Source organism: Thermobia domestica, chromosome 8, assembly GCF_964235325.1.
Source record: "Thermobia domestica chromosome 8, izTheDome1.hap1.1, whole genome shotgun sequence".
In the NCBI taxonomy this organism is placed as follows: Eukaryota; Metazoa; Arthropoda; class Insecta; order Zygentoma; family Lepismatidae; genus Thermobia; species Thermobia domestica.
This window is the reverse complement of record NC_137461.1, coordinates 222,197,217-222,218,214: the sequence shown is the minus strand read 5'-3', so window position 1 is coordinate 222,218,214 and position 20,998 is coordinate 222,197,217. Positions and strand designations below refer to the sequence as shown.

General features: G+C 37.8%; 1 protein-coding gene across 1 annotated transcript in view; it reads right to left on the bottom strand.

The window, feature by feature from the left end:
• Positions 1–20,998, bottom strand: part of LOC145693445 (diacylglycerol kinase eta) — a 462,730-nt gene that overhangs the window by 281,783 nt on the left and 159,949 nt on the right. The window contains exon 2 of the mRNA XM_081769445.1: positions 15,892–16,021. Coding sequence (XP_081625571.1) covers positions 15,892–15,945 — 54 coding nt within the window. The 5' untranslated portion in view covers positions 15,946–16,021. The remainder of the gene's footprint in view (positions 1–15,891; positions 16,022–20,998) is intronic.

Sequence of the window (20,998 nt, the reverse complement as noted above, 5' to 3'; positions counted from 1 at the left end):
TTATCACGACTCACTTATCTGCTTTCGATTTCCAACCATTTAGAAAATCGGCATTTATTTTCGCGTTTCTAAATAACTGCAAACGGAAAGCTACTAGGTAACTCGTGATAACGATAACTCATGCAAAATAACATTGTCTAGGGAGGTCTTGTTCCACTTTTCAATTATCTTTAATCTATTGGAAGATATCACACAATTACTGTAAAATTAGCGGTATTTTAATTTCGCAGTGATAGAGCCCCTTAAGTTGTTCCAATGACTTTTTCCACAGTTCTTTACTTTATAACTAAAAGTAGTTTTAAACTGAAAACACTATACATTTGTGTAGTTTGACGCTTCATTCTGACTGTGGAAAGAAGCTATCATTCAATTTTGAGCTATTTGTTATAATTTTAACACTACTATTTACGAGGTGTGTTCAAAAATTATCGAACCTTATTTTTTTTTCCGCACGTAAACCAATGAAGCGCGGGAGACTTTCATCAGTATAGATGTAGAGAGGTCACTCATGCGTTTCGTGAATTTTTTTCCAGCCTGCAGAAACCGCCATTCGCTGGAAGTCGGCCAATAAGTGAAGACGTGTAGTGACGGTCGTCGGATTTCAGTTTTTTTTGTAAAACGACAGAAAAACTTGAGCAGAGATATTGCATCAAATTTTGCCAAAAGTTTGGTGATACCCAACCGGAAACCATTCAATCGGATTGGTACATTCAATTTTGAAAGATAATTTGGGCATGAGGGGAGTGTCCGCGAAATTTGATTCGGGCTTTCATCGCCAAACACAACATCTCTGCATGTCGTCAGGCTTTCTACTTACCTTACATAGCTTCTTGTGACTTTTGGTTATTTCACAAACTGAAAATGCCATTAAAATGGATCCGATTTGAGACAAAAGAAGGCATCATGCGGAATGCGACGGGACAGTTGTTCACCATTCCAAAAACTGCGTTCCAGAAGTGTTTCCAACAATGCCGAGAGCGCTGGAAGAAGTGTGTGCATTACCAAGAAGACTACTTTCAAGAGGCTTACTGTTTCGAACTTCCAAATCAATAAATGTACTTTTGCCAACTGTTCAATACTTTTTGGACACCTCGTATATGGACGGGTGGTAGATAAATGGTGGAGCGCTCACCTCTGGTGAGGGGTCCATGATATGATTCCAGACCATGTAAATGTGTGGTAGATAATATGGTTTTCTTTAAATTCTCCCGTTTCCTTCCACATTCTCAGTCTACCAATTCTTTCATAATTACCTATTTTGATTAAGCATCCGCCTCCTTTCGCCTACAGGGCAAAAACTAGGAACATAAAACTGTAAATCTAATTTAACTTCACTATCATTTATAAAAGTAAACTCATTTAAAAAAAAAAAACTGTCTTGTAGTGTTTCGGAAACAGTTCTTCCGTTACAATATTTACCCATTTATAACAGTGTGTGACAATCGGAACAGTAACAGGAATTTGTCGTTCCTCTATACATTCATACGCAACATTGACAAATTAAATGATTATATTCGTTTTCTCTTCGTTTTTTCTTAAATGATCATATTCGATTAATTTGAAATATATATTTAAGTACACTTAGTTACAGTTCCGAGTTTTCAATTTTCTTCATAACAAAAAAATAATCTATTCCCCATTGTAATTATCAAATGTATTACGAAGTTTTTTTTCTATAGATAAGGAAGAATTGTAATATTTGACTGCAAATTTCAGGAGATTTGATAACCGATACGGTCGTACAGATTGCATATTATAGACAATATTGGGTGGTCAATTGATTGATCGATTGGTTGAGATTTCTTTACTTTGTAATTCTACACTTCGAATATGAATAACGGGATCTCTTATGTATGTGGCTCTCAACTATGCCGGAACTCAAATTCGGTGCAGTTATCAGGTTCAAAGACAATCTTCGAAAAGCATCTACTAGAGACCAGGTCATTTTTCACCACAGTCACTCCAAGAGATATGGGAATAGAGTGGCTCAGTGGTAACACGCCCACATTTTTTGCGAAGAGGAAGCGCTTCAACACCAAGCAATGTGAGTTTAAGACGGACAACATTGTGTTCGTGAGCTTTTCTCGGGATTCTCCCATTACCTCCCTTATTCTCATTCCATCAATTCTGTCATGATCACGAACCTGCCTCCTTTAGCCTACAGGACCTGCTAAGTATGGATTGTAAATCTACAGATTTAGTTTAATTTTAATCAAAGTAATCTGAATTACTGCATGTTGCCATGGGTCCCAGCTTGAACTCTTAACGTATGCACTTAAGATGTTAACGGTACATATTTCATATTGTAAATTGACTTATTTGCAACATAATTCTAGGTGTAGCGCACAACGATAACCTTGTACCTAGTAAATCAGAAAACTTTCTTAAAATGTATTCTATTCACTAGGCGAATAAAAGTCTACATGGAATATTTATCATAAAAAGAAGATGCTCTAGTCAGTTAGTCAACTCCTAGTAGTCACAATCAGCTAATTGGGTTGCTTTATACTTAACACAGAGACGTCGCAAGCGTGCAGGCAATTTGCAACTGAGCTGACAGACAACAAATTTCCAGTGCTGAGCTGACAGACAAGTTTGTTGCTCTCTCTATCCATTTTATCTTTTTTTCCTTCCTCCAGCACCACATTTCGAAGCTCTATAAATATTTCTTCTCTAACTTCCGTAATGTCCAAGTCTCTGAACCATACAGTCCAATGTTCCATATATAGCACTTGACCAACTTCTTCTTAAGTCCAATATTGAGCCTGCTAGTTAAGAGTGATCTTTTCTTCTTGAATGCTTCTTTAGCTATGACAATTCTTGACCTCATCTCTTTCGTGCAGTAAGCGTCCAGATACTTGAAATAATCGACCTCTTCAAGTTCTCCTTGTTCTACTCTGATCCGTAAGGGCGCGTTTCCACGGGACATTCTCATGACTTTCGACTTTTCGATGTTAATTTCCATTCCATACAGTTTTCCAGTGTCAATTATTTTGTCAATCATCTCCTGTAGCCCTCCTTCGATTTTAGCTATTATAACCATATCATCTACATATCTGATCTTGTTAATGATCTGCCCTCCAATCTTGAAATCTCCAGTTCCCAGTAATGCTTCCTTCATTAAACATTAACTGTAAATGTTAAATAATTGGGGTGACAAACTACATCCTTGTCTGACTCCTCTTCCAATCTCCACACTATTGGTTTCTCCTTCATTCAAGCGCAACTACACTCGTTGTCCTATGTACAGATTTTGAATGAGTCGTCGATCTCTCCAGTTGACTCCGATTTCTTAAAGTATTTTCAGAAGTTTCGTCCAATTGACTCGGTCGAAAGCTTTTCGCCAGTCGATGACGCACAAACACAACTCTTCCCTTACATCAAGAATTCTTTCTGATATAATTCTCATCAATCCAATAGCATCTCTGGTCCCTTTTCCTTTCCGGAATCCAATTGATCTTCTAACCTCTCTTCTATCTTACTTTCCAGCCGCCTATTTAGTATGCGTGCAATGATCTTTCCAGTGTGGGAAATCAGGCTAATGATTCTGTGATCGCTACACTTCTTTGCTTGATTTTTCTTGAGCAATGCAATCATTGTAACATCAAGAAAATCCTTTCACTATTCTCCACTCAGGTAGATCTTGTTAATAAGTGAAGTCAGTACTTTCATTGCGTTGTCTCCTAATCCCTTGAGCAAATCTACTGGTATGTCGTCGTCTCCAGTGGCCTTTCTCCTTCGCATGTCTTTGATTGCTTGTACTACTTCACTTTTCAATATACTGGATCCTTTTTCATCATACACCTCTTCCTCTACTTCGATCGCAATATCTTTGGGGTGGATCTTCTGATCATACAGATCTTTTATGTACTCCTCCCAAATTCTAAGGATTCTTTGATGGTCAATGGTTACATTACCTTGTTGATCTTCGATGCGAATGTTCGTATACTTTTGTTAGCCCTCCCTCCTAATTCTTGAGCTTTCTGGTACATCAGATCATATCTGCCGCGCCGTTGAAGTTCCATTATTTCTTCACATATCTGCTCCATGTACATTTCTTAGTTTTTTTCCGTTTCTCTTCTCAATTCATTATTCAGTCTTCTGTATTCATTGATGTCCGTGTTTCTTGCCCTTCTGCGTTCCTCCATCTTCTTAAGCATTGCTTCAGTTATCCATGGTTTTCTCGGTGCTCTTTCTATCCTACCAATGTTATTGTGGAGTGTGTCAAGTAGAATTTGTTTAACTTTTCCCCAACTAATCTCTATATTGTCAACCACATCGCCAATTGTACAGTCCGCAGCAAAAAACCCTGCAACACGAGCATGTAAGTTTATTGTGAAACTACAGCTAACACCCCAGGGAATCAACATAACGTCTAAGTGACACGAATCACGCCAGGAGAAACCTCGGCGTCCTCTCGTGCACACTTATTTCGGAGCAAAAGACTTCGTCGTTTCACAATAAACTTACATGCTCATGTTGCAGGTTTTTTGCTGTGGACTGTACAGATTTTATCTTCAATCTCTTCTTTCACATAATCGTCGATATTTCTTAGTCGCTCTAAGTTCCATTTTCGATTTCTCCTCCCGATTTTCTTGATCAACTTTAACCAGGTTTGCACTTCCGACACTAGGAGATTGTGATCCAAATCAATGTCCGCTACTGGCAGTGTCTTTACGTCTTGCACACTATTCCTGAAACGTTGCTTCACAAGAATGTAATCGATTTGGTAGCGTTTCTTATCTCCTGGACTTTTCCACGTGTACAGCTTGGTTTTTATTTTCTTAAACCACGTGTTCATCCCCACCAGATCATGTTGCCTACAGAAATCGATAAGCATTTGACCTCGTTCGTTTCTTCTACCTAGTCCAAATGGCCCATTACCTTATTCGCAGTTCCTTCTCTTACTACGCTGTTGAAGCCTCCTATTATTATGACGTTGACCTTACCTCTTCCTTCTTGATGCAATGTCACTGATTTGATCATACATTACTTCTGCTTCATTATCATCATGGTCTATTGTTGGCATATACACTTTTATTATCACAATATCTACCGGTTTTGCATGTAGTTTTACAAACATCAAGCGGTCACTGCAGTATTCCACTTTGGTTACACTTCTTGCTACTTCGTTCTTCATTGCTATCGCGACACCATTCTCGGCCTTATCACCACCCGAATAGTATATTCTGTAATTTCCCGATAATATCTTATCTTTCCCTGGCCATCTTACTGCACTCAAGCCCACTATATCTACTTTACATTTGTCCATTTGCACTTTTAAATTTTCAAGCTTTCACTCACGTCGTAGAGTTCGTACGTTCCAGGTTCCCATGCTGAAATGAAAGTTATTATTTTCTCCTCTGATGATTCTTTCCGGAGTAGTCCCCACCCGGAGATCCGAACGGGGGACTATTTTACCTCAGGAATTTTTTACCTCAGGAAGAACCATCATATTTACTTATTCTCCTCCTTCGTCCCTTCTGGGAAAAAGATAATGTGGTAGTATTCCCATTCCTTTCCACAGCTCCATGTCGTTGACCATCTAGTGGTTCATCTGCCTTTTAGAACAGTTTCCTCTTCTAAGGACAAGAAGGTGCCATGACCTCCACCCTCCGAGAAGGCCGTTGGCACTTGGTAGAAACTGACTCCTCATCCCGAGAGTCGGTCGGTCCCCACCTACGTTAGCCGCCAAAGACGTTGCCCGCTTTCTCCCGCGAGAAGTAGGTTGAGATTTTCCCTTCGTTTAGGATGAGACCCGAAGGCTTTTCTCAAACCTCTCCAGTACTTTGAGAAAGCAAAGCAGATAGTACTGGGAAATTTTTACTACTTAGTGAGATGATACGGGTGGAGATTGTATCTTTACTTGAGATGTTGAATCGATTCCAAAAACTACCTGTCATTATCCTTTACATTTTTGTTCTATGATGATCAATCGTGATACGGAAACGGTTGATTTCTACCACTTCCGGTTTCAATAGAATGTAGAAGAGAGAACCTATTCTAGGACACTCAATCGATTACAGAAACTACTTCTGGATATCCATTACCGTTTTTACTCTAATACTTGTCAACAGATAGACAGATGAACAAGTACTTCCGGCCTACAAGACTTCCGATACTTATGCATAGCGTAGTTGGAAAGTCTGATAAAATGATGAACATATTGTGCGATTGTTTTACAGTATATCCGTCATTGTACTGGTCATATGTTTGTTAGATGTCATTTGTTCAACGTTGATGACCATAGAGCAAAAGTGGTAATAGATAACATCAAATGTCTTTTCTTTAGTTTATTCCACGTTCTCTTACATCTCTCTACAAACAAAGGAAATGGTAGAAATTTACTACTTGTTTAAATGTTGGTCTCCATAGAGCAAAGACGGCAAGAGATATCGAGAAGTGGTCTTTTGGCATCAATTAAGTGTCTCAAAACAAACTTCCATTGCGACCTTTATCCTTGTATGTCAACCAGAAGTAGTAGTAATAGACTTTCGATTTCAACACTAATAGCAGTCATACAAAATGCTAATAAACAGAGAAAAACGGTTTTCTAATATGGAATCAATATCGTGGGAATAGAAACTGTCTCCGACTTTATTTCTCTATTGCAACTAGAAGTAGTAGAAATATGCCACTACTTCCTGTTTCAATATTGACAACCATAGAGCAAAAATGGAATAGAATAGTGGGTAATAGTTTTCTTATACGGATTCAGTGTCCCAACAATAAGTTCAATCTCTGTCTTTATCTCTCTATTCAAGTCGGAAGTGCTAAAAATCTACGTTATAACCAGAAATGGTATAAGTTTACTTATTTTGGTTTTAACATTGATTTCCAATTTCATGGCGAAAGTTTGGAACCTATCAATAATTTGTAGCCAAGAATATGTTTTATTATTATTATTATTATTATTATTATTATTATTATTATTATTATTATTGTTAACCCTTCAAAACGGTAAGCCCTTTCTTGGGAAAGAGATGAGGGTAAAGTCTCCAATATAAGTGGAAGCAATATAGAGGAGAGGTGGGTAAAATAATCCTTACAGGTAAAATGATCCCCTACCCCTTACAGCAGAAACTAGTGGCGCTGCCTGTCGTATCACGTGGTTACTACGTCACACAAAATAAGTTGTCCTTTTTCATCAGTATTCTTTGGATGAGAAACGTTTTGTTATTCTTTCAGACGGAAAAATAACATTTCCGTAACATTGTTTGTAAGGTAAGTGCTACTGTTTGCTGTATTTGTACAAATGCATGAATTAGAATTAGTATAGGAAAATTAGTTCGAAGTGCGGAAAAATAGTATAACAAGCTGAAAATTGGTGGATGTGTTCTTTGGATACCCCTGATTAACATACTCAAAATCCCAAAAAATCCCACCTGGGCAACATGCCGCCATCTTGGAAAATGGCCGCCATTGAATTTTTTTTTTTACTTACGTTCCTTTTGAAGGCCATAACATCGGACACAAGAGAGATATTGATGTGCGGTTTGCGCGAGGTTATCGCAGACACTCCAGGCTATTCACTGAAAATAACATTTAAACCTTTAATTGGAAATCTATGTAAACAAAGTATATAAAAATTACAACTGCGAAAATTTTTCGATACATATTTTCAATACAACTCGATTTTCGCTCTTTTCCGTCCGTTTTATCAAAAAAAGTAATGAAGCAAATGTTGTAGAGCACACAAAAATACACAAGAATATATCCTAGTTTTGTCCAAAAACTCAAGTCTGAATGGTTTAATAGAGCGCGCAGTAAACGCAGTGTCACTTGCTTAGCCTTAGTTAGTTGCTGCACAAGAATGTAACAAAACAACTTCCAGATGGGCAATACTTCCAAATATTTTACTTCGAGCATTTTCTTTTGAAGGAACTTACGGATTTAGAGCATCCACGTCGCTTGCTTGCGGTTGATATCAGGTTCGGCATTTCGTTATCGGTCAGGTCTTCATGTTCTTCTTCATAGATCATTGAATCTGCAGTATCCTCTTGATTTGTACATCCCTCAATTGCACAGTTGCTGCAAAATGGTGAGCATCGAAGTCCATCTTTCCAACAACCACAATATTTTTCACACCCTACGTGGCAATTGCAGCTTACAAGGTTCATCAGCATATCTGGAGCTGGGGGTTGAGTGCTAGGTACAGGTATTAACTCACCATTACTGTTTTTCTTCCAACCCCATTTGACTGGAGGAAGGGACACACCACGCCATTCCTGAACCTGATGATACACTCTTAAGCAATGTTGCTTCGCTGCTGCTAATGTTGGAGGAAGGGTTGCTAAATCGAATGTTGCACCTATTTTCTGTTTAGCAACAGTCCTGACGTAGCACTTATATCGAGTTTTGTTAAGCCCATCGGAAATTTTTCCACCGTACATACCGACAAGAAATTCTTCACCAGCCGTCACGATCTCATCAACTGCTGCATTCTCCTTATTAAAAATGTCCACTTTCTTGCGAAGGTTTGGAGATGCTTCCAGTGTCTTAAAGGCGAGTATTTTTCCTCTTTTGAAAGGTGCCGATGTGGTGTCACAGCCAGATATTGCGTGAAGGAAAAGCATATGATTATACATGTCATCCATGGCCAGCTGCAATTTCGTAGACTCGAACAATTTTGGGGGATGCGACTTAAGACGAGCCCGGTATAAGCAACCGAATGTTATTATTTGTTGGTGCAAGTGCCGTAAGAAGTACTAGCAAGTCGGTGTCTGTGCCCACAATGACAGGGTTCTCCTCACTTTTTCCCAGTTCGATAGCAGTAACTACTATGAGACGGTCAGCATCACCCGAAGCGTTGATCACAGTAATTCCATTTTCTTTTAATTGTGATCCTAGAAGCGCTATGAAGCTTGCCTTGTTCGCCTCATTTCCTAAAAATTGATGCTGTGAAGTACTTGCTTCAGTTTGCAGCTCTACCAGCACTTCTGAAGACGAAAGTTGTGATCTTCGTCGCATGCGCTCTGTAGCTTTTGTTGTACATTCCGTATAACCATCAAAAACTATCGTAACCTGTCCTTTATAATTTGCTTTGATGAATGAAACATAGCTCTGACATACATCACGGAAAGTCCCTGGTCTTGGCCAGTGAACTCGATGCAGTAAATCTCCTCCGTCTAGAACAAAGCTTGAAGTTTCAGGAAAGGTTTCAGATGGGGGGCATATTTTCTCCATAACACCTCTTAAAGTTGACTTTGTGCCTTTCCTAAGCATAGTTGCGTCGAAGAGTGCTGGTGGCATCGATGCCAGTTCGTAGTTCATACAACCTTCCAGTTCCTCTTCACTTCGAACAATGCATGCCATTCGATGGAACAGCTGGTTAGGATTCACAGGAATCAATTCACCCCGAACAACCATGGCATTCGTCATTGCTGCAAGAGTGACTACCTTGTCCTTCCGTTGAAGCTTGATGTCCGCAAAAGATTTCCCATCAAGCTTCTTTAAGGTCTTAATTCCCAGCTCGTAAGCTGAATCACAGTTCACTGTTTCGTCTGCTATAACACCACTGTGCAAAGAAACTAGAAGATCGGGAGGTTTCTCAAAAGGAGAATGCGTTCGTAACCACATTGCGAATATTTCTATGTGTTTTAAGTCCCTTTTTTGGCAGACTTGTCCAAGTTCTACATGCTGTTGTGATATTGCGATAGCTACACCTGCGAAATCTTCCAAAGCATCCAGTACCTTCATTGATGCCGGCATAGAATGTATCCAGCGTGCGAGAACAGAGTCGGATATATCATGACCACGAGTTAAACCTCCGGTAGTCTTTATATTCTTCATCAAAACCTGCTCAATGGTCAAGTCTGACCAAACTCCGCTCCAGAATTTCGATTTCCGTCGTACAGTGCAAAATTCCTTCTTCACGAATTCTTCATAGTCGGAAGATGACAAATATGATTTCAGCTTACATGTGAGCAGATTTCGCATAATTAATATGGCCACCGGCATGCAAATAGGGAAGCATTTTTTGTACGCTGAATAAGTGCAGTGCCCAATCCCCTGTGCGTTCTGCTCTAACAAAATTACGCATGATTTCTACCTGCTCAAAGTACTGAACCCATAGTTTGCCTGTCCTGCTTTTCAGAACTTCTACTTCTAAAACTGTTTTAATCGATGAAATAAGCTTTCTCACTGCATCGGTGCGTAGAATATCATCTACTTTCTTCTTCCCCTGGAATAAAAGTTCATAATCTTCTTTAATTTCTTTCAGTCGTTCTTCACACAGCACTTCATCGTTAATGATTTTGGTCACAAGCAATAAGCAGAGAGCATTTTGAGTTAAGAAGTGAGCTCGTAGTGCTCTAGCGTAAGAATGTCCTGTCAACATATGTACTACAGAGTTTTTCGCAAATAGTTGCTGCCAAAGCTCTTGTAAGCCACTGCCTTCCATAATTTTTCCAACGGCACCCATGAACGACATTAACAAATGGAATCCTCCAAGACGTACAATCACTTTTGAGAGCGGGCTGTCAACATTTGCTGCTAAAACGATGTCCACAGCTTTAACGTAAAGTGGCTGGTCAAGTGTTACGATACATGAAGACTGATTTTGTTTCTTGCACTGCTCCGATGCAAACTCCAACAGGAGTATATAGTCGACATGTTACTGGGTTCGAGGTTCACTATTGGAAGTGGTAGTACATCAGATATTTCCACACACTCCTCGGATTGCATTATTGTTTCCATGAATCCGCTCCATCCTACAAAATTTGACACTTTACAACTTGGTCCAGACATCCATAACAAGTCGATATTTCTAGCGAATTCAGCATTCTGTGGCTTAATGTTAAGTATGCTAACATCCTCCATAGAAAAATGCTTGAGTCCACTTTTGTAGTGCTTGTTATACGTCCTGATCTTTGTGTAACCAAACCTTCCGATATTGTTGGAAGAAGGCACTGACGCTGGACGAAGAACCTCATTTTCAACTTTCACGAAAGAAGCTGGCGTTGCACAGACGATTCCACCCATTACATGAAAATTACCATATCCGTCAACACTGCTAACGTTGTGATCTATGTTATCGAACACATACTGAACGAAAGCTCTGTCGTCTATTAATGTCGGGGCATGTTCCGTTACTGAAGATTCATACTTAATCGCTTCACTGTAAGATGAACACAATCCCATGGCATGGAAAAGGTCGATAATTGAGCGGCACCGAAACCTTCTATGCAAATAAACTGATACACCCAATTGAATTGGTGACACGAATGATCTTGGCCGTACTGCTGATATAATTGCATGGGCTATGGTCAGTGTTGTTTGTGATTTGCAGTAATGTTTCTTCTTTGCTACTGTTTCCAAAAACAGTTTTAAATTTTCTGGAACCATGTCAGCACCCCCTTTTCGAATGTCTTCAGCTGATGGATATGTATCAGTCGTGTATACAACAGAACAAATATCTTCTTTGATAATCTCTGCTGCCATTTGCACTATTCTCTTCTTTTCATTCGAAAGATTGATTTCCACTTTTTTAAACCATTCGTCCGTTAGTACACGGCTCACTACACTTCTAAATGACACTACGATACCCGATTTGCCTTTGATGTGTGCGAAAATTACTCTTGGGCCAAAATGTTGCTGCAGTCTTTCTTTAAGGCGCCTTTCACTGTACAGTTCTACACCAGGAGACAACTCACTCATTACCCGATGAAGATCGGCTAAACGATATTGGCACTCATCATCATTTTCCATGAATTCACACAGTTTTGCAAACGCTGTATCCTTTTCCAACTCACGCCCCCTGCTGTGATAACCCACAGATGGACGATTTTGATTCTTCGCTGCAAACGTAGAAAAACATTTTCGGTGATACTTAGCTTCAACTGCAACAAGGTCAATCACAGAGCAGACCCGTAGAAGAACTTCGCTTCCCCATTCGTCATTTCTTCTTTTTGCCTGTGCAATGATAGTTTCTTTAAATGGCAATGTAGTAACACAACTAACTGCGGGAAAACGTTCGGGATGTTTTCTCGATTCGGCAAACTGGGTTGGTTTTCCACACAGCAAGCAGTGTGCCTTGAAATCAAACGCATCGACACTTTTACGTAGGTTTATGCTAAAATCTTGTCCCTTATCTGTAACTTTCTTAATTCGACGTGTGTAGTCTTTCCTACATTTATTATGCACTGTCACTTTTTCTTTGTCCACTAAACTCTTATGCAAGTCATCTCCTCGAATTAAGCTTATGGAGCGAATAGTTTCACCTCTAGTCACGATCACAGCCTCATTTTCGGATATCGGGTCTTTGCATATAACACATACAACACTCTCCATCATATCCATTGTAAACCCTATTCAACACGAAAATTAGAACAGTTTGGTACTCATTTTCAAGCCAAAACCACTGATCCCACCAAACACTGTTCACTAGTCAAGTTTTTTTTCTTTTTCTTTTTTAAACGCTGTCGAAACTGCATATAAAGACAGAGTTACAAACAAAAACTTCAAACCGTTGTAGATACAACAACGCTAACATGTGTTAACGCTGTTGCCAAATTTACGCGTTGCCAGGTATGCACTATTAAAGAACCTAGCTTATCAAATTTTCTTTTCCATATTTGGGAAAATAAATATACTCACATACTTGGTTTTCTCGTACGTAAGAAACTAACGAACTTATAATTTGTGAAGATATAGTTTTGTACTTTCAAGTGCAAATATTTTGATTGTTTTTCATATAAATGAAAACTGCACATAACAACCGGAGAAAAAAATACTGCACTACACATGGTGCCGCGTTTACTGCGCGCTCTATTAAATCATTCAGACTTGAGTTTTTGGACAAAACTAGGATATATTCTTGTGTATTTTTGTGTGCTCTAAAACATATGCTTCATTACTTTTTTTGATAAAACGGACGGAAAAGAGCGAAAATCGAGTTGTATTGAAAATATGTATCGAAAAATTTTCGCAGTTGTAATTTTTATATACTTTGTTTACATAGATTTCCAATTAAAGATTTAAATCTTATTTTCAGTGAATAGTCTGGAGTGTCTGCGATAACCTCGCGCAAACCGCACATCAATATCTCTCTTGTGTCCGATGTTATGGCCTTCAAAAGGAACGTAAGTAAAAAAAAATTCAATGGCGGCCATTTTCCAAGATGGCGGCATGTTGCCCAGGTGGGATTTTTTGGGATTTTGAGTATGTTAATCAGGGGTATCCAAAGAACACATCCACCAATTTTCAGCTTGTTATACTATTTTTCCGCACTTTGCCCAATTTGGGCCTAATTTTCCTATATTAAATATAAATGAGACACTATTAGTTGAAAAGTTAGTGCTTAACTCTATACACTTAGCATGCAGGTGGAAATCTTCTCTATGTTTTCTCACACAAGAACGTATTTAATGGAAGCCATATGAAAAGGAAAACGATCCCGGGATCATTTTACCTTAGGATTATTCCATTTTCTTAGAGATCATTTTGCCGTTTTTGTTTATTTGACTCAAGGTAATCCAGATGAGCATGATAATGAAATTCTTGGAGATAGGCCTACTTTAAGTGGTGTCCAGCGAAACACATTAACCATTCTACGTCTGCTGTTCTGAAAGCTGCTATTCCAAAATTAAAGAAATATAAAATGAAGGCAATAATTTCTAAAACTAAGAAGTTGCAAGGAGCAAAAAAGAAATATCAAGTATCATCCGTTTTGACGACGAATCCATGAGAGATACCGAGTGTATCTATTGTCATGACTTATATTCAAAGTTTGCTGGAAGTGAGAGTTGGATAATGCGTCAGCAGTTCCAAGAATGAGCCCACGATCAGGTGCTGGTGTTGATGAAGATGAAGATTTCTTTGTGTGTGACATATGTTCTGCCACTTAGGCTACAAGAAAGCTAATTTTAAAAAGGCATAACAGAACTAAGTGTTCAAAAACCGTTTTCTACATTGAACAATATATTAGCGTACTTTAACAAACTATATATTCTATTACGCGTATTACTAACATACTACTTTAACAAAGTATTACTACACCCTGTACCCCATTTTTTATTTTTGTAAGTTCACAAGAGTTTCCCATTATTTTCAATGGAGGAATCATTTTACCCACCCCCTAAGGCAAAATGATCATTTCGCAATAGTTTCAAATTTGTTGCAAAACAATATCGAAGATGTTCATTGGCAATGTTCAAAATTACACGTTAGAAACCTGAAATAACACCTTATCCTACCGACACAATTACCACAATATAGATCATTAGAGCTAAGATCTGGAGGCCAATTTATCTTAAGGAGATCATTTTATCTACCTCTCCCCTAAGTAATGCAGCGAAAGTATAGAGTGATTTAAGTAATATATATACTATAAAGCGATATAAGTAACAATAATCGATGTTCAATCATAGGAGAACTCAACTGTTAACGGACAGTCTTTTAATATCTTATAGGTAATTACATGAAATCTGACACGCAAGCATTACACGTTCCAGAAATATTATTTTTTGAAGTGAGGCAAAGGAGTTGTATTTAGCAGAGCTGTAGAGTGTTGGATTCATAATGACAAGGGTTGCGGATTCAATTCCTCGTCGGGAAGCACAGCATTATTTTCTAACTTAAATCTTGAACAAGGAATGTTCTCTTTATCTCGTAATTATAAATGAAGACGTTAGGATCCTCGAGAATACTAACATTAAGGTAAGTATACTAAAACTAAGAACAGAGAAAAATATATTACTAACTTGAATCATATTTGCGCCTCTCTACGAAGTTTTTAAAAAAGTTCAGATTTTTAGATCTCTGCTCTCCACGGGCATCTCTGGCGGGAGGGACGAGGGGGACGCATCACCCCAATATTTTAAAGTACAAATATTCTAATTCTATTCTAATTTAATTTATTTACTAACGACGTAATTATATTTATTTGTGGAATATAACATTTAGGTTGTGAAACGATTATAACGTTCTTGACATATCTCAGGGGATCCGTGGAGATAAGCAGAAAAATGATAAATGGAATCGAATATAATCAAAGGGTTGGGCTTGGTACTACCATTATATCACTTTCTTTGATGTCCCCCCCCCCAAAAAAAAATTTACATGCTAGAGACGCCAATACTGCTCTCTCTTATTTGTAAATCGAGTACAGGTGTTTAGTAAATCCAATAGATATTATAGGAGTTATATCTCTTTATTTCTCACATCTATACGTCATCTCTAGAGAATGATGTTCCGACAAATAGACTGCCGAGTCTCATTTTCAAAATTAAAATATCTATCTAGTCACTGATACATATGTAGTACTTGCCTTAACGGAGCAGACAAGAAATCGAGAAACGATCAATCCGAATCTTTTCGGAAATTATATTGAACTGATACTGTGAATCTGAGCCTAATCTGACTCCTTAATTCTATAGTCAAAATAAAAATTACATCAGAGATCCCTATGCAACCTGCCTTTCCTATACGTAAGTCGTGGTCACATACTCTGCAAGGTGATTAGGTGATTTTAAAACACTTTTGACTTGGAGAATAGAAATAAAATTGGATCGAAATGTAAGATACGAATATAAGACAGGTAGATTATCTCCATCCAACAGAACTATATCCATTAACTTAGCTTAAAAATCCTTTTTAAGCTCTTTTCTCCGAAACACATTCTTGTTCTTTTCACGCAACCAGATTATAAATACTCTGATAGTGTTTTAACCACTAGAGAATGCTTTTGCAGATTTATTTTCTTTTATCGTAAGTTCGTACATAAATCCTCATCAAAAACAACATGGGTTTATCCAACTCACTACTTCACACTTCATAATGGATAGGGCAAAGAAATAAATGGAGTCTGAAAACAAGCAAGAGAGAGAAAAAGAGAAGAGAAATAAAGGGCACAATGACACATAGAAAGAAGAGAAAGTGTGTCACACTCACCTCATAACTCTCTCTGCCACTCGGCTCTTTTATTGCTGTGTGCCACGCCTGCATCTCCCGTTGCAATTCTCAACCAAAGGTTCCTATCTCCCATATTTCACACCAGGCTGTTGCCTAGTGTGAGTCACCTCTACAAAGAAAACAAAATATCTCACTTTTATTATTATTATTGAAACATTCTCATTGATTTAGCACTATATACACACACACTTTCTGTACATATACGATTTTCCATTCAATGAAAAATACTTTCTACTTATTCCGATAGATTCAAAATATAACCATTTTATTAACTGTACTTTTTTTATTTTTTTCTTCTTTCACATTAGACTGCAGGGATTAACGATTCACCGAAAACATTGCGGTTTAAAAAGAGGTCAAGTTTTCAGCTGGACTGAAAGCCTTTTCAAACACTGCGATGAGTCAAAAGAAGCTGTACACAAAATAGTAACCCGTTACTTGTATCATCATCATAACTATATGTACGAGGGCTGCTATTCTTTCAACACTAGAGAACGAACGTGAAATCACGAAACTGGGGTAAGAGAAAGCTATTCATTGAGCTTTGGCCATCCCGCACACCAGAGCCGGATTTAGGTTTGGCGCGGCTCTAAGCTATTAAAGGTAACGGGGCCCTTTATGTGTCCAGATGAACGTAGGCACACTGTATACAGAAATAAAGAAACTAGCAGAAGAAGCACGAAAACTTACATCATAGGGGCCCACACAATTGGAATCACTGTTGCCATATATAAATTTTATTTTATTTATTGCTTTTCTTATATTTTGGAAATGTATATTAAGTTTTTTTCTTAATTTTTGAGGCTCCCAGGAACCCTAAGATATAGCTTGTTTAGCTTATACGTAAATCCGACACTGCCGCACACCGATAAACAAACTCTGCAGTCAGGAACGCACCCATGGAAGGTCTACCGGGTCCGAACCCCCCCCCCCCAAAAAAAAAACTAACTCAACATACATTTGTACACTTTCTCGATAAATCTACACTTGTTTATCAGAGTAATGTCTCATGTAGCATGAAAATTTGATCTTACACTTCATCTGTACTCTTTCTCATGAAAACAATCTAGTTCTTTTTTTTTTCTGAAAATGTAAGTAGAAGTATTTTACAATTACTTATCCTCTTTTCGAATGCTGAATAAATTTAATACCCGTTCAACACTACGTAGACGTAGTGGCTTGTAGTATTGGACTTCCTCCAAAGCTTGGACCTCCAAAAAAATTTTCTGGGTGTGCGCCTGTCTGCAGTTTATTTATTGTAGAGTAACGAGCTTGAAACCATCACAAGTGGAATAGAAGCTCAATATGTGATGAAATTCTATTTCCACAGGCAGACGAGCATAATACAGCCGTAATTCATTTTCGAATGAGTAAGGATTACGGAGGAAACTTTGTAAGTGATTACTGTGTGTACAAGTACTGTGGAGAGTTTAAAGAAGGATTTTACCGATGTACATGACGAAGTTGTCAAGAGTGGAAATCTTCGGCGGCAGATGGCCTTGCTGAACGCATAAATCATGTGGTTCGTAAAACGTTAAATTACGTTATCTGAACTGTTTGCTGAGTTCCCTGAAATTTCAAGATCAGCGCCTGAAGAAATCAAATTATACTTGGCATCCGCTACAATTGTGTTCGATGTGTTTTAAAACTATAGCTACTTCTGAGCGATTGAGCGCCGGAGTCTGTCGAGCTCTATAAAGTGTGGGCGATGTCCATTGAACAGCTGTCTCTTGTCCCCATTTCGTCATCTCACGTGATTCTAATCTTATGGTTAAAAGGAAGTTTAAAAAAAGGATATTCCTTGTATTTTGCCATCATTGGTAGATTGCTATCTGAAACTCTAGAAAGTTTCAGTGTATTACGGTTTTCAGCTAATATTTTCGTCTTGGTGTTGGCAGCAAGGAATTTCCATAAACATTTCGACGAAGTGGAAAAAAGATAAGCTTCAACCTGTCCTTTATAAGTAGTAGGCGACACCTTCTAAGTGTGTCACTGATAGGATAATATACGTCCCTGTTGGAGGTACTTGTCACTATTAGGAGTAAGTGTATCACTTTCGGAAGAAATTAAACAACAATCGCACAATCTGCTTGTTAACAGCATATAACATATGGTGAAAAAAACTCACAAAAACTACAATCCGTTTGCCACACTGAACATCCTCATTTTTATTGTGTTCTTTGATTGAAAAGTACGAATGACATCTGAACTTTAATATGCAAACACATTTACGCATGCCACAATTGTCTGTTTAAATTTGTCCAAAAATCCTCAATAGGTCGAAGTTTAGGAACATCAGGAGAATTTTGATCTTTGGGTATGTAGCGTATACCGTAATGTGCCATGGCTGCAAGACTTGCTGTAGCGTAGTGGCAGCTAGCTAAATCTGGCCAAAACACCACATTGTCTCCACGGTAATACATGCTGATAAACTGTTTAACTTTCGGCAGACAGAACTTCACATACCGTTCACTATTTAGAGCAAGAACAGTGTTGAAAAACTGCGGTTGAGAGAGTCCGTTTTCACTCATCGCAAGCCATGCCCGTTCACCCTCTATACGTAGGCAGGACTTTGGTTACCTGTTTCAGCGTAAAATAGCTAACATGCCGTAACTGGATCTATTCTTATAAATATAATATAATATAATATAATGTAATATAATATAATATAATATAATATAATAAATATAATATAATAAGTAAACTATGAACTGCATCAGATTGCCAACGAATGATTCGTTTTGTCGAAAACTAGGCATCAGAATTTAGCCTCAACCATGTGATTTTGTACAGTTCGATTTAATCAATCAAATGATATGCGTTTTATCTTTAGACAATATTAGACAGTAATTAAAGAAAGATTAAAGCTTAAGGGCTAATTTCATAATTTTAGGCTAATATTTCATTAAATCAAACTGAACACTGTTGTAGGCCTATTACTTGTGCAATAATGAATAACTTGATTACTGTGTACTTCAGTTTCAGTTTTACCTTAAGAGGTGGCATGGTTATCGCACAACATACATTTGTAAGTTTAGAAAACTATTTTCTTTTATTTTCTCGAAAACTGCACAAGAACATTTACATTCACCCATATGATTTCGTTCAGCTCAATGATATTTCCGTATTTGTACATATATATGTCTCATCTTTGGACATTTTATTCCCTGTCAAACGCTAATAATATATGGTATCCGAAATATACTGTATCCTTTTCTTTATTTTCTTCTAGGTGTGAAGTGTGTGTGGAAAGAGGCGTCAGTAACAAGGATTTTTATGAGATACTCCAAGTTTTGATTGAAATACACACCGTTCTCACATTTTTTTCAAGATGGCGCCCAGACAACAACGAGAGCCATTTTGTGCTGTGAAATGCGCAACGGCAACATCCGTTATCATAGTTCAAAGCAACTTTCGGCGACAGTTTGGGGTCAATCCACCCAACAAGAAGTTAATTAAGCATTAATTCATGGAAATAGGTTGTATATGCGAAGCCAAAAGCGCCGGTCATCCTTCGAATTCAGATAGCAGATAGTGGATAGAGTTGGGCAATTGTGCTAATGCAGCCCCACAAAATCAGTTCGGAAATTGAGCCGTGAGTCAGCATTATCCATATTGAATCTCTGTAAGGTAGATAAAAAAATTATATATTACCTTGCTTTTAGTATATAAAGAATTCTGATATCACATTAGGGGGGCCGAGAATATATATTTTTTTAAAAGAGTACATTCTTTTACGGATACCCGGTACATTATTGTACAATTTGGAGCGTTGCATTACGTTGGTCAAAAATAGAAAATGAATTGTTAGGGATAGGAGGCTTTTGAGATGTGTTGGCCTAGAATGCTGCGTTTATTCTGGGCAAAAGAACAGGATTTAACGAAAGTTTGATATGAATAAATGAAGAAAAGGCAGATTCTAAGGACCAAAGAAAAGACATGAAACTCTATGATGACCCATCTAATAAGACATTTGAAATATATTAATGCTCATCCAGAAAGCGTAAGCGAGGATGGGAGTAGAAGGACGTCAATTAGAGTAAGAATGGAATATCAAGACGGAGATCACACCAAGAAATCAAACTTTTATATTAAACAAAGGAGAGAATTTTCAAAAGTAATAATGTCTACGATTCTAAATATTAAAGAGAGGAGGAGAAGATACAATTATGATATCAAACTACTCAATTAATTACAAGTACTTAGGAAAATTACTCAATTACAATTACAAGTAGTATGTGTGTCACTGTCAGAAGACCCGTCCATAGATTTAATGGCAAATTTTTGGCAGGAATTTCAATTTGTAAAAGAAAAAAAAAACATTTAAATGAAAAAACTTTCAAAAGGACACTTTTTCACGGGTCTCCAAATTCTCTGGTCCCCCGCATTTCTCGGGATTTACCCTCCTTGTCGACGACCCTGGTCTTAAGAAAATTAAACAATAAATAAATCTGCTAATATATATATTCTCACATTACAGTAACTAAATAAATAAACAAGCTGATTCAGTACAATAAGAAATTTCAATTATTACTGGTAGTGGCGTATTTATGATTTTGTTTCGGGGGGGGGGGCTTGACTAATTTTGTTCCTTGGAAATGTGAAAATTCTGCAAGATATTTCATTTACTTTAATATAGTAAATACAATTTCGGGAGTGGGGGGCTTAAGCCCGGAAATCCCCCTTAAATACGCCACTGATTAATGGCAACAAACGGAATACTATCTAGTATTTAGCGTAATAAGAATTCCTTTTCCTTGAGTATTCTCGAAAACTACGCATGGAAATTTACCCTCGGGTATCTGATTTCTGTCAGCTCGATGTAGATCTATCGATTAATTATCTTCGTACAATATTGTATTTAAACAAGAATTAATCAAAGTTTTAGGCTTTCTGGTATCTCCTAGATCATATAGTGTAAAAATGAAATGAAATCTTTAAGATTTACGTCCCACGGTTATGCCGGTTAGGCTAAAGGAGACGGTGATTATGAGAAATGAATGAAATGGTGGAATGAAGAAAATGGGAGGAAACGAGAGAACCCCGAGAAACCCACGCATATGGTGTTTGTCCACCACAAAGTTCA